This window comes from Hypomesus nipponensis, chromosome 7 (assembly GCF_054491055.1).
Source record: "Hypomesus nipponensis isolate SF chromosome 7, ASM5449105v1, whole genome shotgun sequence".
Lineage (NCBI taxonomy): Eukaryota > Metazoa > Chordata > Actinopteri > Osmeriformes > Osmeridae > Hypomesus > Hypomesus nipponensis.
This window is the reverse complement of record NC_140367.1, coordinates 5480220-5497431: the sequence shown is the minus strand read 5'-3', so window position 1 is coordinate 5497431 and position 17212 is coordinate 5480220. Positions and strand designations below refer to the sequence as shown.

The 17212-nt window shown below is 45.1% G+C and overlaps 1 protein-coding gene across 4 annotated transcripts; it reads left to right on the top strand.

Moving 5' to 3' along the window:
* Positions 1–4979: 4979 nt before the first annotated feature.
* Positions 4980–16513, top strand: prkcq (protein kinase C, theta). Of its 4 annotated transcripts, none has more exons than XM_084701398.1 (18): positions 4980–5235; positions 7915–8397; positions 9755–9954; positions 10225–10285; positions 10893–11073; positions 11209–11240; positions 11342–11427; positions 11906–12035; positions 12129–12238; positions 12341–12470; positions 12677–12840; positions 13039–13212; positions 13521–13612; positions 13948–14010; positions 14269–14407; positions 14856–15044; positions 15234–15362; positions 15469–16513. In XM_084701398.1, exons 2-18 carry the CDS (start codon positions 8280–8282, stop codon positions 15625–15627), a joined length of 2157 nt encoding a protein of 718 aa, XP_084557524.1. In that variant the 5' UTR covers positions 4980–5235; positions 7915–8279; the 3' UTR covers positions 15628–16513. The 4 variants fall into 4 exon arrangements, with proteins under 4 accessions (XP_084557524.1, XP_084557526.1, XP_084557523.1 ...); XM_084701397.1 differs by lacking the exon at positions 4980–5235 and adding an exon at positions 7467–7657; XM_084701400.1 differs by lacking the exon at positions 4980–5235 and adding an exon at positions 7465–7657 and having other exon boundaries at positions 15234–15609.
* The last annotated feature ends 699 nt before the right edge of the window (positions 16514–17212 follow it).

The following is a 17212-nucleotide window of genomic DNA, read 5'->3' as shown; positions in this document are numbered from 1 at the left end:
CTGTATCGGCACAGCTGAATTAATTTAATAGCACACACACACACCAACTCTGACACGTTCTATTGAGTCACTCTGAAAAGCTGGTCTGTTCAACTGCTACCTCTCTCCGTTGCTTGGCAACCCAATATCAAACGTTTGCTTTGCATGATTTTTCTCCTGTTGTCGTATGTGAATACAAACTGGATAGGTCATGATTGCATAGCACAAAACACTCATTTAAATATTTTACATGGGAATGTAGACCAACAGTTCAATTTAAATGTGTAGTTCCATGGCTGGTCTTCCTGAGGTAAATTGCAGTCATACTGTGATGCTAATGCTGTCCAATGAAACACAATAGTTCCAACAAAGCATATTCAGGTGTGTCCCCCATTCCCTTCCTGTCTCAATGCCCATGGTGTGACAGGACACACACACAGGAGGCCTAACCCAGGTGTGGGTTTGTGTGCTTTTATGCATGCAAACAGTACATGCACATGCATGCTTGTGTGAATGTGTGTCTGTGACTGCCAATGGTTAACCACAACTTTCACACTGTTTTTTCACACACACACTGCAGGCCCAAATCTAGGTCACTGCAGCGCTGTAATACGGCCCTCAGAGGACAGATAAAGACAGATAAATAGAGAATGCTTGAATGAGAAAATGATGTTTGGAGAGAACGTTGAGCTAATCTCTGCCAGTCAATAACTAGACCCACCAAAGACATAAGCACGGGACTGTTCAGGGTTGTACTGTATGAACTTTCACTAAACCCATTCTAAGCATTGTCAGTCCTGCAACATAGTCAAACTGTACAAGAGAGATCTCAAATGTCTCCTTACCGAAGATTTAACACACAAACACTGTCAGGCCTTATCAGAGCTTTAATAAAAGGAACATGCTGTGGGACTATCAGAGTATAGTTGATAACCCAGATCAATGTAATTCTAATGAGGCTTGTCTCAAATCGATTACGAAGCCGCTTTTAATAACCAAAAGGATGATATCACTGGAACAAATTGAAGAAGTGTTGCAGTGATTGCATCATTTAGACATGATTCACAATTGATTAGGGTTTAGCTGAGCAGAATGAGAGCCGGTCCATAACATCGCACCTCTGTGTACCAGCAAAACAGTTTCCTCTCTATTGTTCATTATTCATCTGCGGTGCCCCTGGGACCCTCTTTCCATCTGCTCCACTTTCATTTCCATATGCCTTTACTTTATGAAGGCTGCATCTAAAATTGAAATAGTGAAACAGGGTTTTTGTGTGCGTGTGTTTGTGCCTGTGTGTGGCTCTGCGTACCATGTTGTGTGTGCGTGTGTGTGTGTGTGTTTGTGTGTGTGTGAGAGAGAGGGAGAAACTTCTCCTGTGCCTCACACAGAGATAATACATTCGTTGATGTTATCATTGGGGGGAATGGATAAAATGATAAAAAATGAAATAAATTGTCTCTTTGAAAATGACAGAAGTGCAGTGAAGCACAACATGAGCCCCCTTTGAGGGTGTGTGTGGGGGGGGGACGACAGGTGTGTGTGTGTGGGGGGGGGGGGGACAGGTGTGTGTCAGTGTGTTTGTGTGTTTTGGGGATTGGGTGATAAAATAATACAAATAGAATGGTAAAATATGAGTTTTGGAGCAATGATGAACAAAAAATCTTTGTAGGATGTATTTCACATCAAACCAGACACAGTTTCTTGTGGATTGAAATGTTACTGTAGATTTTTCTCTGGTTCTCTTTATCATTTATGTATGTGTGTCTGCCAGCCAAGCAAAGATCTAAAACAAACTAAGGGAGAAAAAAACACAAGTGCCTTGAGACGACCAATACAACATTCCCAAATGAAAGAATCAAACATGTCTTGTCTTTGCCCAGAATGTAATTTCAAATCCGTCAGCCAGCCTCAAGGCAGACCTAACACGCAGTGAGGAAGCTTTAGAAGGCTTCAACCCCAATATGCTGGTTTACAGAGAGCGGATGGAAAGTCAGAGTAACCTTACATTAAACACACTAGATATCCTCTACACTTTATTGCAAATGAGGTGCTGTAAAATACAGCATGCATTTAAATCATGACCAGGTCTCCCCAATGGGTCCAACAGTGGCCTTTGAGGGAAACAAATTTGATGTAGTCATTTCCGCTAATCTGTCTGTTTAGTGTGTTTTTGAATGGGCGAACAGGACGGTGTGGGCCCGACCCTGAGGGGAGGGTCTGTCTGTAACGTGAGAAGCTCTGCACGGGGACCTGTCTCCATCTCTGGAAGGTCGAGAGGAACGACGAGGCTCTGTGCTGTGTCAGTGAAATTCAAACCCTTCGAGACCGAGAGCTGACAAGGCATGAGAGGACTTCCACTGTCCTTTTCTCTTTCTCTCTCTCTCTCTCTCTCTCTCTCTCTCTCTCTCTCTCTCTCTCTCTCTCTCTCTCTCTCTCTCTCTCGCGCTCTCTCTCTCTCTCTCTCTCTCTCTCTCTCTCTCTCTCTCTCTCTCTCTCTCTCTCTCTCGCGCTCTCTCTCTCTCTCTCTCTCTCTCTCTCTCTCTCTCTCTCTCTCTCTCTCTCTCTCTCTCTCTCTCTCGCGCTCTCTCTCTCTCTCTCTCTCTCTCTCTCTCTATGTCGCTCTCTCTCTCTCTCGCGCTCTCTCGCTCTCTCTCTCTCTCTCTCCCCATCTTTCTCTCCAATTCTGCCATTATATCTCTTGAATGTTCTCTGGTGTTTTTTTTCTGTTTACAGGAGTGTTACCCCAGATGTTGAAGAGAAAAACATATTCCAATTATCATGCTCTATTTGTGTGCAGTGTGAGTGTATGTGCGAGAAGGAAAACATCAGCTCTCAATTTTTCTGTATTTTCAAATGAAGACAGTTGTTCAATTTGTCTTTGCTTAATTCAAACATTGGGCAAATGGTTCCTTTGTTTTCAATTGTTTTAGTTTGTTTTCTCTGAAACTGCTGACTCATTTTCCTTTAGGTCTATCTTTTTAGCTTTTGGTTGACTGGCATAACAGTGTCACAATGGATTCTCTGCAGAGACCGGTTTTGAGTGTGCGTGTGCATGTTTGTACGTGTATGTGTGAAACAGTCAGTAGCAGGTTAACCACATCCTCTGGAACTACCAACTCATACATACTCATCCTGCTTGTGAGCAGTTACATTGGGTCGCTTATACAGGGCTTCATTTAGCAGGTTGCTTTATAACCCATGCATTCACACTGGTATAGTATAGAGTACCGATATGCATAAGGTGTGTGTGCGTGTGCTCACGTGCCTGAATGTGTGTGTGTGAGTGGGGAGGGGTGTGGAGGAATTTCTCTGGAATCTTTAAGCAGCTGGTTGGCTGCTGGTCCGGTTTCCATGGAAACATGTATTAAAAGAGTGCAGGCTTACTCCCTCAGTGCCGTATCGGTGCACTGTACAAAGGAATAATGCTCTTCGGAACCTACTATTTCTCTCTCTCTCTCTTTCTCTCTCTCTCTCTCTCTCTCTCTCTCTCTCTCTCTCTCTCTCTGTCTCTCTCTCTCTCTCTCTCTCTCTCTCTCTCTCTCTCTCTCTCTCTCTCGCTCGCTCACACACACACACACACACCAACCTATCCCGTATCAACATCAAAAGACTGTAACACTCCTCTCAAACTGGGAATCATTTTTTGAGCACATCCATTGATTCAAAACTCAACGTGAGATTTGCTTAGATAAATGGATTTCCCATAATAAGATCTTAATGAATGTTAGGAAAATCTGTGACACCAACACAATGTTACCCTGGAATAAAAACATTCACACATTCACATTCATAGGTGAATAGAAAAGTGAAATATTATGGATCATGGAACCAGAACAGAGGATTATTATGCAGCTGTTGTCAACCAATCACTCAATCAAAATGTAAATTAAGCTGTGCTTGGTTAATTAACTCTGTCAGTGGGAGAAAAACATGTCAGGTTCAATACACCTGCATTTCATTTTTTCCTTTCATACTTTTTTTAGGGAATCATTCCTCTGGTTTACAGCACAGAGAGAGAGCGAGAGAGTGAGAGTGAGAGAGAGAGAGATAGAGAGAGAGAGAGAGAGAGAGAGAGAGAGAGAGAGAGAGAGAGAGAGAGAGGCATAATTGAATGCCACTTTATTCATCCAATGTGATGTGGATAGTATGAAATGAATACATATTCATGAGTTTTGGAGTGACATTTTAGTCTATCTGGATCATGCATGCTCCTGCTTCTATTCAGACCTGAGCAGGAGTGCGTCATAGTCATGTTTAGGCATCATGTTTCCCATGATCTTGACTCAGGGATCTATTTAGAAAAGAAATTCTGGGCTATGGTTCCTGAGTGTCCCAACTGGTTGCCTTCGACATACTGTACATTGTGACTAGCTAGGCACCATGAGTGGACTACGCCTCCTGGTGGAATAAATCTGACCTATTCTTGTGGGGTATTGACAGGAGCGAAAAATACTCGACTAGAGTTAAGTGTCTCCATCTTGTGGAGGAGAAGCTGTACGTTTACCTCACATACTGAGATTTGTATGTGTATACAAAAGCTGCTGAACAATTATTATTTCTATTCTTTCACCCGAGTGGCTTTTCTAATCCAGATTTGTTGACAGCTGTAGTGGACATCTGGCTTTACTTTAACTCAGGACCCCGTGGCAGTCGAAGTGCCCTTTGGTGATGGGCCAAAATTCCATCCAATTAAAATAACCTCGAATTGTACCTTGTTCGCCAGGCGCTTGGTGTACTATCTTATTTATTTCGTGCAGAAAATAAGTACCATTTTCCTACTACAAAACGGAAAGTGGGATAAAATCATTAAAAGGAAACTAGGTGTGCAGCAACATGCCCAAGTTACCTGACTTTTCACACGTGCAGTAGCACTGAAGTCCTCATGAGTGCGCTATTGAATTTCATTGCCTTATGACTTGTTTTAAAAGCTTGTAGCAATATAAAGAGTACTAGCTATCAAAAAGTCTACAGCCCAAGACAAACGACTACGCAGAGAGTACAAGTGGATGTGAGATTCGCAGCTGAACTGTTTAAGCGAAATTATTTAATGCCGAAAACTTCATTCTCCACACTGACGTTTGAACAGATGTTTGAGACGGATGGAGTGAAAGAGCGTGTTTCTCTTATGCCGCCGGCCCTTGTGGTGAGCTTGTGGTATGCTGTTCAGTGAAGTTGGTGTGTAGCTGTCTATAATGCCTGAAACATTATTTGAAATGCTCCAGCCATTGACTAACGGGTCATCATTGACTTATTGTGGTAAGTATATTTGAGCGTTTACTCAATGATAGGCTCTAATTTTGCTTTTAGTTGGAAATTCGTTTTGTCAATTAAACGTATCTTACTGAACCTCGCTATTTTAATCATATGCATATAACGTATTTTTGCTACTTAAATTGGTGCTCTAAAAATTACCCACAATTATTTTCAAATTAATGCTTGTTCTACAGGCACACATGCACTTAGAGATTCATGTTGTTTAAATTGTAACTCGCTTAACTACATGCTCTTATGGTTCTTCCCTTTGGCACTTATTTTTTAGTTGTTCTCAATGTGTGCTTCTTGTTTTGGTTACCCGCAATGCTCTGGGGCTATCTTGTTGTTATTATCAGTGACCTATGCACTTTGTAAAGCTCTCTCTTGGAAGTCGCTTTGGATAAAAGCGTCAGCTAAATTAATACATGTAAATGTAATTAAATAGCCTAATACTGTAGTGGTTACAATAACAGATACAGTAGAAGATGCTTCAATGGCAAATAAACTTATAGACAATAGCACTACACACAAATGTTTTCCATGGTTTGTGAATTTCATTCAATGGACTCTTTGTTATGAAATTTAAGTCAGGAATTACACAAGTTCTGCCTTCATAGTCAACTTAAGGTAAATCCTCAACTATTTGCGTAAGGTGTTCACACTTCTTGGTCTCATTTGTTCATTGAATAAGCCTTGCACTAAATATCCAATGTCTTATAGAAACAGTGGTCAAACACTCCACTGTTAAGCCCCACATATTTACTAACTACCCTCCTTCTTAAGTGCCTTGTCACATGTCAGTATAACCTCTATAAATGGCCATGGTTACACAAACGCTTCTCAATAACTACTAAGGTTTTATTTCTATGTTCTCCCCCTCTCTCTCTCTCTCTCTCTCTCTCTCTCTCTGTCTCTCTCTCTCTCTCTCTCTATTTCTCTATCTCTCTCTCTCTCTCTCTCGCTGTCTCTCTCAATCTCTCTCTCTACCTCACATATGTGTGCACATCCACGCACAAACACCTCTGATGCTGCTCAGTACAGAGGTCTTCCTGGGGGGCTGCTTTGACTTTGACCCTGATGAAATATCTCTGAAAGGGCACAGTCTCTTTTCATGGTGCTGGCCATTGTGTTTGACCTTTCCATCTGGAGGTGTATGTGCGTGTATGTGTCTGCATGTGTGAGTGTGTTTTGACGGGAGGCCTTGCGATGAAAGAGTTCCATGGCTGTAGGTCGGCCAGGTTACCCTGTGTGTCTTGCTCCATCGGGCTGCGTTCTGTTGACCGGATAAAGAACAGAAATTCTGCTTTTGATAATCAGGGATAGACTATGGACTAACAATGTCCCCTGTATCCTTTCAACCTAAATACAAGGTATTAGAGCTGAAAGGGGAGGGAGATAGCTGTCATGTAATTTCAACCTCAATCCACAATGCATTTAATCCGACATATGTTGTAGACGGATGATGTTAATGTGACTCAAACTCAAGCTCTATGTTTTTGTGTTTGTGTTTTTAGTTTTTTCTCTGTTGTGTTTTCGGGTGCTCCCCACCTGTGAAGTTTCATAGAATAACCCTGGGCCAGGAAGTGTGGTTAGCTGCCTGTCACTCAAACACAGGAAGTTGTAACATATTAGCTATAGGTTTATGTCAACGCTACTAAACAGGCTCTGCACAGGAGGCTGCACGGCGTACGCTCAGTCAGAGAATCCCAGTTGAGGAGGTAGGTAGTGTGTGAGTTTGTACATGTGTGTGTTTGTTCTTATCTTCTCTGAGGGTTCAGATGGGTTATTGATGCTGGTCTGTGGGCAACTGTGAAACCCTTGGTGACACTTCTTGTAAAAAGGGCTGTGTAAGTAGATAGTTGAATGTGAGAAGTTGAGTATGTCACTAACTGTTAGCAAGTGTTACTGACTGATTGTTAATAACCACAGTATTGCTGTAGCTGACTTAGTTGTATGTACGTTGAAACAATGTACACCTTTCAGCATTGTATTTGGGTGTTTGTACATGTGTTTGTGTGTGTGTGTGTGTGTCTTTATGGTGCATGTGCATCTGAGTACACAAGCACACTGGGGTAGAAGTAATTTACAAGTGACCCTTACTGTATAATGATGACTACTGGCCCAGCTTATTGCTGAACAGCGTTTAGTATTTCATGTCTATTAATAGGCCCTTCCAAGTCTCATCTCGGACTGGTACTGACACACAGCCTTCTGTCAGGCCTCAAATATCACTCTGACGGGTAGATCCTCCACCGTCGACACTGAGCTAACCACAGAAGGTGCCTGGATTGGCTGGGTTCAAAACTGAGAAGGTTTAGCTGCAAGTCGTTAGATGTACTCTAACCGTCGTGACAGGAAGGACCGCCTAAACTCTGGATTTATGTGAAATAGATTCTACATATAATGTTAATGTGTACTCTTTGAGGTAGGTGCTTATGGCTCACACTTGCTCACTGTAGTGGAAAGTGTGTTTTTGGTTTGGGGTTGGGGAATGCTGAGCAGTGGCTAATTCTCGTTTTGACGTAAAGAGACCTAGTCTACTAGGTGATGTGGAAACTGCTGACTTGTCATTGACATTAGGATACTCTCTCTCTCTCTCTCTCTCTCTGTCTGTCTCTCTCTCTCTGTCTCTCTCTCTCTCTCTCTCTCTGTCTCTCTCTCTCTCTCTCCTTCCGTTCTCAGGGGACACAGCTCTTATCAGGACCGGAGGAGCGAGGCTTTGAGGGCGGAACTGTCGTTGTGAGACGAAAAGCCCTCCCTCCCTTCTGCCCTCTGTTCACTGCCAGCCAGTCCATCTCTCCTCTGGAGGAAAAGGCCAGTCAGCGTGGGGGGCCTGTGTCAGAGAGTGGGGGTGACGGCCGGGAGACTCTCCTGACAAGAACCGACTCCATCTGGGAGGTTAACAACAGGAGAGGAGAGCCCTCCACTCCAAAAGTAACAAACACACTCTCGCTGTAACAGTGCAGACAAGCGGTTTTGATACAGAAGGTTTTCTGGAGGTCGGGTGGACGTTGTGAGTGGGTTTTCATCTGGAGGAACACGCAGTCATGTCTCCCTTTCTGCGTATCGGATTCTCTCATTTTGAGATGGACCCGGGACTAGCGTACCACGAAGAGGTACTCAACCCTTACTGCGCTGTCTACATGAAGGAGGCTATCGACACGGGTACGTCTGTCTGTCTGTCTGTCTGTGTGTGTGTCTTATGTTTAAATGTGAGCCAGTGCATTGACTTTGCTGTGATGGGCCGGTATATTGTTTAACTATGGTGAGCTGTAAATGGAGAGTCCTGATACACTTAAAATGAGCGTGTAGATCAGTGAGTGATTTGTCTTGTTGTGTAATGTTTATTTTGAGATTAGTTACAGTGGCATGAATGAACCTTGTCTGCTGAATACAGGTTTCATTCCATGTTGACTACATTTTATCTTGGTAAATATGACAGGTCTGGTGCTAAGAAGAGAGTGAGCTGGAGAGGAAAGATGATGTGATTATAATTTTCCTCCTTTTTCTCATGACCATAGAACCTTTAGGATGAGATGTGATATGTGTATGTGTGTGTCTTTTATTAGAGCGTATGTGTGAGGGTGGAGTGATTCAGGGGAAGAACTATGTCAGTTTCAATTCACTTAAATTCACATCAGACTTGTTTCTAAACTGCAAGCCTTTACCAGAAAGTACACTCATTAGACCACAAGACATAGTTGTTCTGCTTAATATCCAGCGCAGTTTCAAAGCTAATAAATCACACCTGTGATATGGTAAGCCTGTACATTTGGCCACAGTTTTGGTTGCTGCAACCCATTCAAAACACTTCAGATAAATGGATGTCAAAATGCGTGCTGATATCATAGTACACTATTCCGCTTTGTCTAGTGAATAGTCCATTGACTCAGCTTATGATGATGCATGAATGGTTAGCCAGTTTGTATAAATTTCATAGTAACCCACCCCTCTTCCTCTTAATATAATGCCTATGAACATCTTCTAGCAAAGATATTTCCGTTTCAAGAAAAAGCTCAAGAGTCATCATTCGTGGTCAAATAAAAAGAAATGATTGAAGAAGGATCATCTTTCATCTGAGTAGTTAGCCGGGTCACCAGAGCTGTGACGTTAGAACATAAACATGAAAGCACGCCCAGTTAAAGGTCAGACAGAGACCACTGAGAGAAGAACACAGGGTCGGATCTTTGTCATAGGACACCTGGAGAGACACAGGCTGCTGCTGGAAACATTACAAAACACTGCTCATCTGGTATAAAAAAAAATAATTCCCATCTGCCTGCTGTAATCAGTACAGACCACAGCTGCCAGAGCCAGCACTGTCCATTGACACCATACTGTCTAACCGCAGTAGAGACAGCTTCATGCTGTTCAAAGTAGGACAAGCTGGCATGGCACGCACTCAGAGCACATGTTATCAGTGGAGTGGATACGTTTCTCCGACCAGTAGAATGGAAACACTACTAAACATGGAAGATGTTGCCATCCTAGTGTTTCCCTATGCCCCCTTGTCCCCCTTCAGAAAAGGGGCAGGTGTACAAGCAGAAGAAGGCCACCATGTACCCTCCCTGGAGCAGCACGTTCGACGCCCACGTCCACCAGGGGCGCGTCATGCACGTGATGGTGAAGGACCGCACGGCCGAACTCAAGTCGGAGGCCACGGTGCAGCTGGACTCGCTGGCCTCGCGCTGCAAGAAGGAGAATGGCAAGCTAGAGATCTGGGTGAGACTATGGGGAGAAGGAACCAGAATGAGTGTTGGGGGGGGGGGGTTAGGATGTGTGTCCGTTTACCAAGCTTAAGTGTTTTATTGCCTGTTTTTAACTTTTTGATCTCTGTCTCTCTCTGACTGTCCATTCTCACATATCTCTCTCTCCCTCTCTCTCTCTCTCTCTCTCTCTCTCTCTCTCTCTCTCTCTCTCTCTCTCTCTCTCTCTCTCTCTCTCTCTCTCTCTCTCTCTCTCTCTCTCTCTCTGTCTCTGTCTCTCTCACAGTTGGAGCTGAAGCCTCAAGGTCGTGTGCTGATGGAGGCCAGATATTACCTGGAGAAGAGTGGTTAGTGTTTTGAAACTCTACATATCCGCCCAGGCCTGTAAGATAATATTTATCAGCACTGCTGTGTCCGTATATCTGAGGTCTGTTTGAAATCCTGGAGTGCATACGAGAATAACTGAAATGTAGACTTGCCAATTCAATTATCTCAAACAGACAACAGGTGTTGTTCTGATTGCCCTGCCATACCTATTTATCACATTACATGTAAGTTAAATGATTCACATATACAAAGATATTCAAATCTGTCAGATTAAGTGTGGATACACACTTACAGCCACGCAAAACACATACACACACTTGGCTGTAATCCATATTGTGTTGGAATTGCAACTGGCAGTGTCTACTGAACAAATGCTTGTGGGGCTAAATAACAGGAAGTCAGCCAAAGCCTATTTTCCTTTCCTTTAACAACCCTCAACACACACACACACACACACACACACACACACACACTGGGCATAGGGACATCATGCGATCACAGTGTGTGTAGGCGGCACATTGTGACTCATTTGTCTTTCACTCTGTCTCAAACTTTTTAAAGTTAAATGCATTTGTGCATGCGTGTTGTGTGCGTGTGTGTGTGTGCATGTGTGTGCATGTGTGTCAGATGCTGCAGGTCACAGCGAGGCTGACGGAGATGGCGAGAGGGAGGGAGAGGGCCTCTTTGCCCTCAACCATCGTCGCGGGGCCATTAAACAGGCTAAAGTCCATGTGGTTAAATGTCATGAGTTCAGTGCCACCTTCTTCCCCCAGCCCACCTTCTGCTCTGTGTGCAAAGAGTTTGTCTGGTACGCAACCCCCCCCCCCCACACACACACACACACACGGGTGTTCTGGAGCGCCAACTCCAGAGTCACACACACACACACTATCACGATGATGACTGCTGCTCTTTCCTCATGTCTGTCCTCTGTCCCTCACAGGGGTCTGAACAAGCAGGGCTACCAGTGCAGACGTGAGTATCACCTCCCTGCTCCAGCAGCATGTCGCAGCCACGCTCCCCTGCCCTCTCACCGGGCTCCCGTCTCATCCTTCTCCCCCTCTCTGCTCCCTCAGACTGTAACGCGGCCATCCACAAGAAGTGCATTGACAAGGTCATCGCCAAGTGCACGGGCTCGGCCGTCAACAGTAAAGAAACCCTGGTGAGTGGGGAAAATGAGTCGCATTGACAAGTCGGTTCTCGGAATAAAAAATATACGTTCTATTTAGAGTATATTTGGGGGAAGGCCACCTAGATTGGTTTCTCTGAGGTGAAAGATTTATGCTGAAACTGAGGGGCGCCATAGTGTGACACAGACCGAGACCTGGCTTGGCTTAATGTTTCCTACTGTGGTTAAACTCAGACCCAGACTAACCCTGTCTGAGCACATCCTACTGTATGGGCTGAGACACACACTCATTCAACCACATGCCACATTACACACACATACCGACACGCTCATCACACACGCATTCTCGTCAGGCAAAAGACACGAGATTCCTTCTTTAAAACAGATATAACACATTCCCAAGTCTTTGTGCATTCCCTCTGAGACAGAAGTGCCGTTTCATATGTTCGCATGAAGGAAACCTGTCGTGCGAGGTGCATTCAGGTGACACAGTGTTCCCTTTGTGTTGCAGATCCACAAGGAGCGCTTCAAGATTGACATGCCCCACAGGTTTAAGGTGTACAACTACAAGAGTCCCACTTTCTGTGAGCACTGTGGCACCCTGCTGTGGGGGCTGGCCAAACAGGGCCTCAAGTGTGAAGGTGAGCTTTCTCTATGGGCAGAAACATTTCAACGAAACCACGAAATCACCGTATGTATATTTACCTTTCCCACTCACCTTGCCGTCCCTCCAGAGTGTGGTATGAACGTCCATCACAAGTGTGAGAAGAAGGTGGCCAACCTCTGTGGGGTCAACCAGAAGCTGATGGCTGAAGCCCTGGCCATCATCGGAAACAAGCAGCAGGTCAGGGAAAGGACTGGGACACTTACCTCTTCATACTGAAGACTCAGAATACGTTAAGATTTGGTGTAAAAGGGACCGTATGTAATAGTCTGTTTCCCATAGGCCAGGAGTTCTAGAGACAGTGAGATCATTGGTCGAGAGGGTCCTGTGGGCGTGGGCCAGGCTGGGGTGGTCCGGGAACCTTCCGGTCTCCAGGCGGTGCCTGCTACAGCAGCCACCACTCCACGCAAAGGTCAGCAGGCATCCATCACATGGCTGTGTCACGTGACTGAGAGAAGCCTTGAGTTGCAGCTTGTCCCCAAAAAGACTAAACTGTTAAACAGACTTTCAGTTTCAGTCTGCTTCACCAACCATGTTACCTTCCTTGTGCTCACACGCTCCCCCCTCCTCCCCCTCCTCCTCTGCTCCCTCCCTCCCCCTCCTCCTCCTCCTCTCCAGAGGGCCAGCGTGTGGGGTGGGACACCCCAGCAGACATGGCCCAGCGTACCCCAGAGGAAGAGTCTGAGCCCCTGTACGCCGTGCCCCGGAAGGAACACCAGCACAAGTTCACCATAGACAACTTCAAGCTGCACAAGATGCTGGGCAAAGGCAGCTTCGGCAAGGTGAGGGAGAGGAGGAGGAGAAGGAGCAGGGAGGAGGAAGCTATGGGGGAGGCACAGAGAAGCAGACAGGACAAACAAGAACATTAAAGACAGAGAGATGAAAAGATATTTGGTGAGAAAAGGAGAGATAGAGGGGATGTTTTCAGTTTTGTGTACCTAGAGTGGAGTTCCTACCTTTGGTTGCATCACTGTATCCAGGTGTTTCTAGCTGAGCTGAAGAGCACCAACCAGTTCTTTGCAGTAAAGGCCCTGAAGAAGGACGTGGTCCTCATGGATGATGATGTGGAATGTACCATGGTGGAGAGGAGAGTGCTCTCTTTGGCCTGGGAACACCCCTTCCTCACACACCTCTACTGCACCTTCCAGACCAAGGTACCAGAGAGTCACCCTCTCTCTCTCTCTCTCTCTCTCTCTCTCTCTCTCTCTCTCTCTCTCTCTCTCTCTCTCTCTCTCTCTCTCTCTCTCTCTCTCTGTCTCTCTCTCTCTCTGTCTCTCTCTCTCTCTCTCTCTCTCTCTCTCTCTCTCTGTCTCTCTCTCTCTCTGTCTCTCTCTCTTTCTCTCTCTCTCTCTCTCTCTCTCTCTCTCTCTGTCTCTCTCTGTCTCTCTCTCTCTCTGTCACACACACACATATACACACACTCACGCAGTGTGTGGTTCATCGGTATTGCGCTGTGTTACAGGAGAATCTGTTCTTTGTGATGGAGTATCTAAATGGAGGAGACCTCATGTTCCACATTCAGAGCTGCCACAAGTTTGACCTGCAGAGATCGACGTGAGAGAGCTCAGACACACCAGCAGACAAGACCCAACAACAAAACACATTTCATTACATTTATATTTGTTTTCTCAAACTGTCTTTAATCATATGTTTGTATAGCATTAGAGCCAGTAAGAAGTGCAGTTCACCTTTTTTGACCCATCACTGTTCCCTTTACCCCCATCTCTCTCTCTCTCTCTCTCTCTCTCTCTCTCTCTCTCTCTCTCTCTCTCTCTCTCTCTCTCTCTCTCTCTCTCTCTCTCTCCTCTACACTCTCTCTCTCTCCTCTCTCTCCTCTCTCTACCCTCTCTTACCCTTCTCTTCCCGCTCCTTCCTCTTTCTGTCTGCAGATTCTATGCAGCTGAGATCATCTGTGGGCTGCAGTTCCTCCATTCTAAAGGTGTTGTTTACAGGTGGGTAGTGTTACCGTTGACACAAACCGCAAAGACAATGACACCACTACACACGCAGAGAAGTCCCTCTTTGGCCCCACGCCCTCTACCCACGCCCTCTCCACCCCCAACACAACAGAAACAGTATTACTAATCCTCATTACTCTGTCACACTAATCCTATATATGTTACATTTGATATTATTATTTGATAGATTTTCAAGTCAGATCGATTTTGATGTGCTTTCTGATTCTTTCATTGTGTCGTCCATGATGGCAGAGATCTGAAGCTGGATAATGTGCTGCTGGACTCTGAGGGTCATATAAAGATTGCAGACTTTGGCATGTGCAAGGAGAACATGCAGGAGGAGTCCCGCACCTCCACCTTCTGTGGGACACCTGACTACATCGCTCCAGAGGTGAGCCCCGCACACTCACTGTTGCCACGGAAACAGCCCTTTAAGAATACCCAGCGGGGAGGTAGACGACTAATGCCCATAAGGAGATGACTGTTTGACTGTTTGTATCTTTTGTAATATTTGTATTTTTTGTATTTTCATATTGTAATTTAGCAACTTGTATTTTATTTCTGGCAGCTTATATTTTATTTTATTGTACATTTTATTTAATTTCTAATTCCACTTAGTACTGCTAGTTTATGTACCCTTAGTATAGATAGTCCACATATTTTAATTTTAGGTTCCTATATGTTTATTGTATGCACCTTCCTGCCAAAGTAAATTCCTTGTCTGTGCAAACTTTCATGGCGAATAAATCCCTTTCTGATTCTGATTCTGATCAAAACACAACTAGGATGTTGTTGACCGTTAATGATACGAGCCATGATGTGATGTGGGAATGTTCCAGATTCTTCTGGGCCAGAAGTATGGCAGCTCAGTGGACTGGTGGTCCTTTGGGGTCCTGCTGTACGAGATGCTGCTTGGCCAGTCCCCGTTCCATGGTCATGATGAGGAAGAGCTATTCCAGTCCATCAGGACAGATGACCCCTGTTACCCTCGCTGGCTCACCAAGGACGCAAAGGACATCCTCGTCAAGGTCTGAGGGTGGACCCATTTCGCTGATGCTTTGTGTGTGTTTACATGTGTGTGTGTGTGTGTGTGTGTCTACACCTGAGATTATTCATGAGCTTGTATGTATGTTTGATAGTGTCAGTGTGTGTATGATTGAGAGTGTCATTTGTGTGACCCATACCTCAACATATGTGTGTGTGTGTTTGGTGTGTAGCTGTTTGTGCGCGAGCCTGAGCAGAGGCTTGGTGTGAAGGGGAACATCAGGCAGCATGCCTTCTTCAAAGACACCAACTGGAACGTTCTAGAGAAACGGCAGGTGGAGCCGCCCTTCAGGCCAACTGTGGTATGTGAAATAATCAGTGATACCGCCTACACCAGTATTGTGTGATAAACCTGTGAGTGTGTGTGTGTTTGTGTATTCAGCACTTTTCTGCTCCTGGCCCATTCAGAAATCCCCCAGTGACTGCAGCAACTTTGATAAGGAGTTCATCAACGAGAAGCCCCGCCTATCATGTGCAGACCGCGCGCTGATGAACAGTGTGGACCAAACCATGTTCAACAACTTCTCCTTCGTCAACCCTGGCATGGCTCGCATCAAAGGACCATGATCACCCAGTCCTGACCACCACCTAGTCCTACCTGACCACCACCCAGTCCTACCTGACCACCACCCAGTCCTACCTGACCACCACCTAGTCCTACCTGACCACCACCCAGTCCTACCTGACCACCACCCAGTCCTACCTGACCACCACCTAGTCCTACCTGACCACCACCCAGTCCTACCTGACCACCACCCAGTCCTACCTGACCACCCCCTAGTCCTACCTGACCACCACCCAGTCCTACCTGACCACCACCCAGTCCTACCTGACCACCACCCAGTCCTACCTGACCACCACCTAGTCCTACCTGACCACCACCCAGTCCTACCTGACCACCACCTAGTCCTACCTGACCACCACCTAGTCCTATCTGACCACCACCTGGTCTTACCTGACCACCACCCAGTCCTGACCACTACCTAGTCCTACCTGACCACCACCTAGTCCTATCTGACCACCACCCAGTCCTATCTGACCTCCACCCAGTCCTACCTGACCAGTCTCTCCACCCCTTACAACCAGGCATGCTGTATTATCCAACATAAGCCTCACACATGGCCTGCTGTAAGCCTTGTTAATAAATGTGATGAATCACTTTCAATAACATTTTTAGATGAGATGAGTTACTTTGTTTAAAGACAAGTGTATAATCAGATCCTCGCTGTTAACAGTATTGAAATGCATCATTGTGTCATTGTTACTGTTACGATTCAAGTAAATGATTATAGTAATTGCTTGGTTTACAAACAATTTATGTTAACATGTTATTTTATTACATCTTATTTTGTCACGTCACAAAATGGATTACTTTAGACTTCTGCAATGTTAATTGTTTTTTGCCTTCTCTGTATCATGTTGTACTGTACATTAAACTAGTTTTTTATATACATCATATGTTTTTGTATGAATTCAACAATGAAAACTCATTTGCAATATAAAACCTTCAAAAGATAGCTTTTCTTCCTGTTCCTCTCTCTTACCCACACTCTCACACTTTCTCTCTCCCTCTATATCTCCCTCCATCTCTCGCCCTCTTCTCTCTCTCTCCCTCTCGTCTCTCTCTCATGTACCCACCCCCTCCGCCCCCACGCGTACACTTGGCTTCCTGTGCAGGTCCCTCCACACTGTGACAGACTGGTAGCTCTCTGTGCAGACCTTGATTTGTCTCCAGATTAAACTGAGAAGTGGGCCAGAGGGTGCACACTGATCTGGCACTCAGGGCTTTTATGGCAGAACTGCATTCAGTTTCACTTTCAGTATTAGGTTTCCTGTACTGTGTATTGTTGCAGCAACCTTTTTTTTTGTTTCAGGAGAATTTACAGTAACATTGAACTTTGATGGTTGCCACCCATGGCATATCAGAGGCAGTACACATGATCTCCAGTAGAGGGTAAATTATCCCCTAAAATCAAACAGTCTCACAGTAAGAAGATTTAGAAGATTAATCAATGGCCCATTTAGGACATTTTACTTTGACAAAAACATCATAATTTGCACTTGACATCTTGTAACCAGAGTACTTAGATGGCAATCTCGATATGCAGCCAGGTCGTGTCACCTTGGCAACAAAGCCACACGATTATCAGCG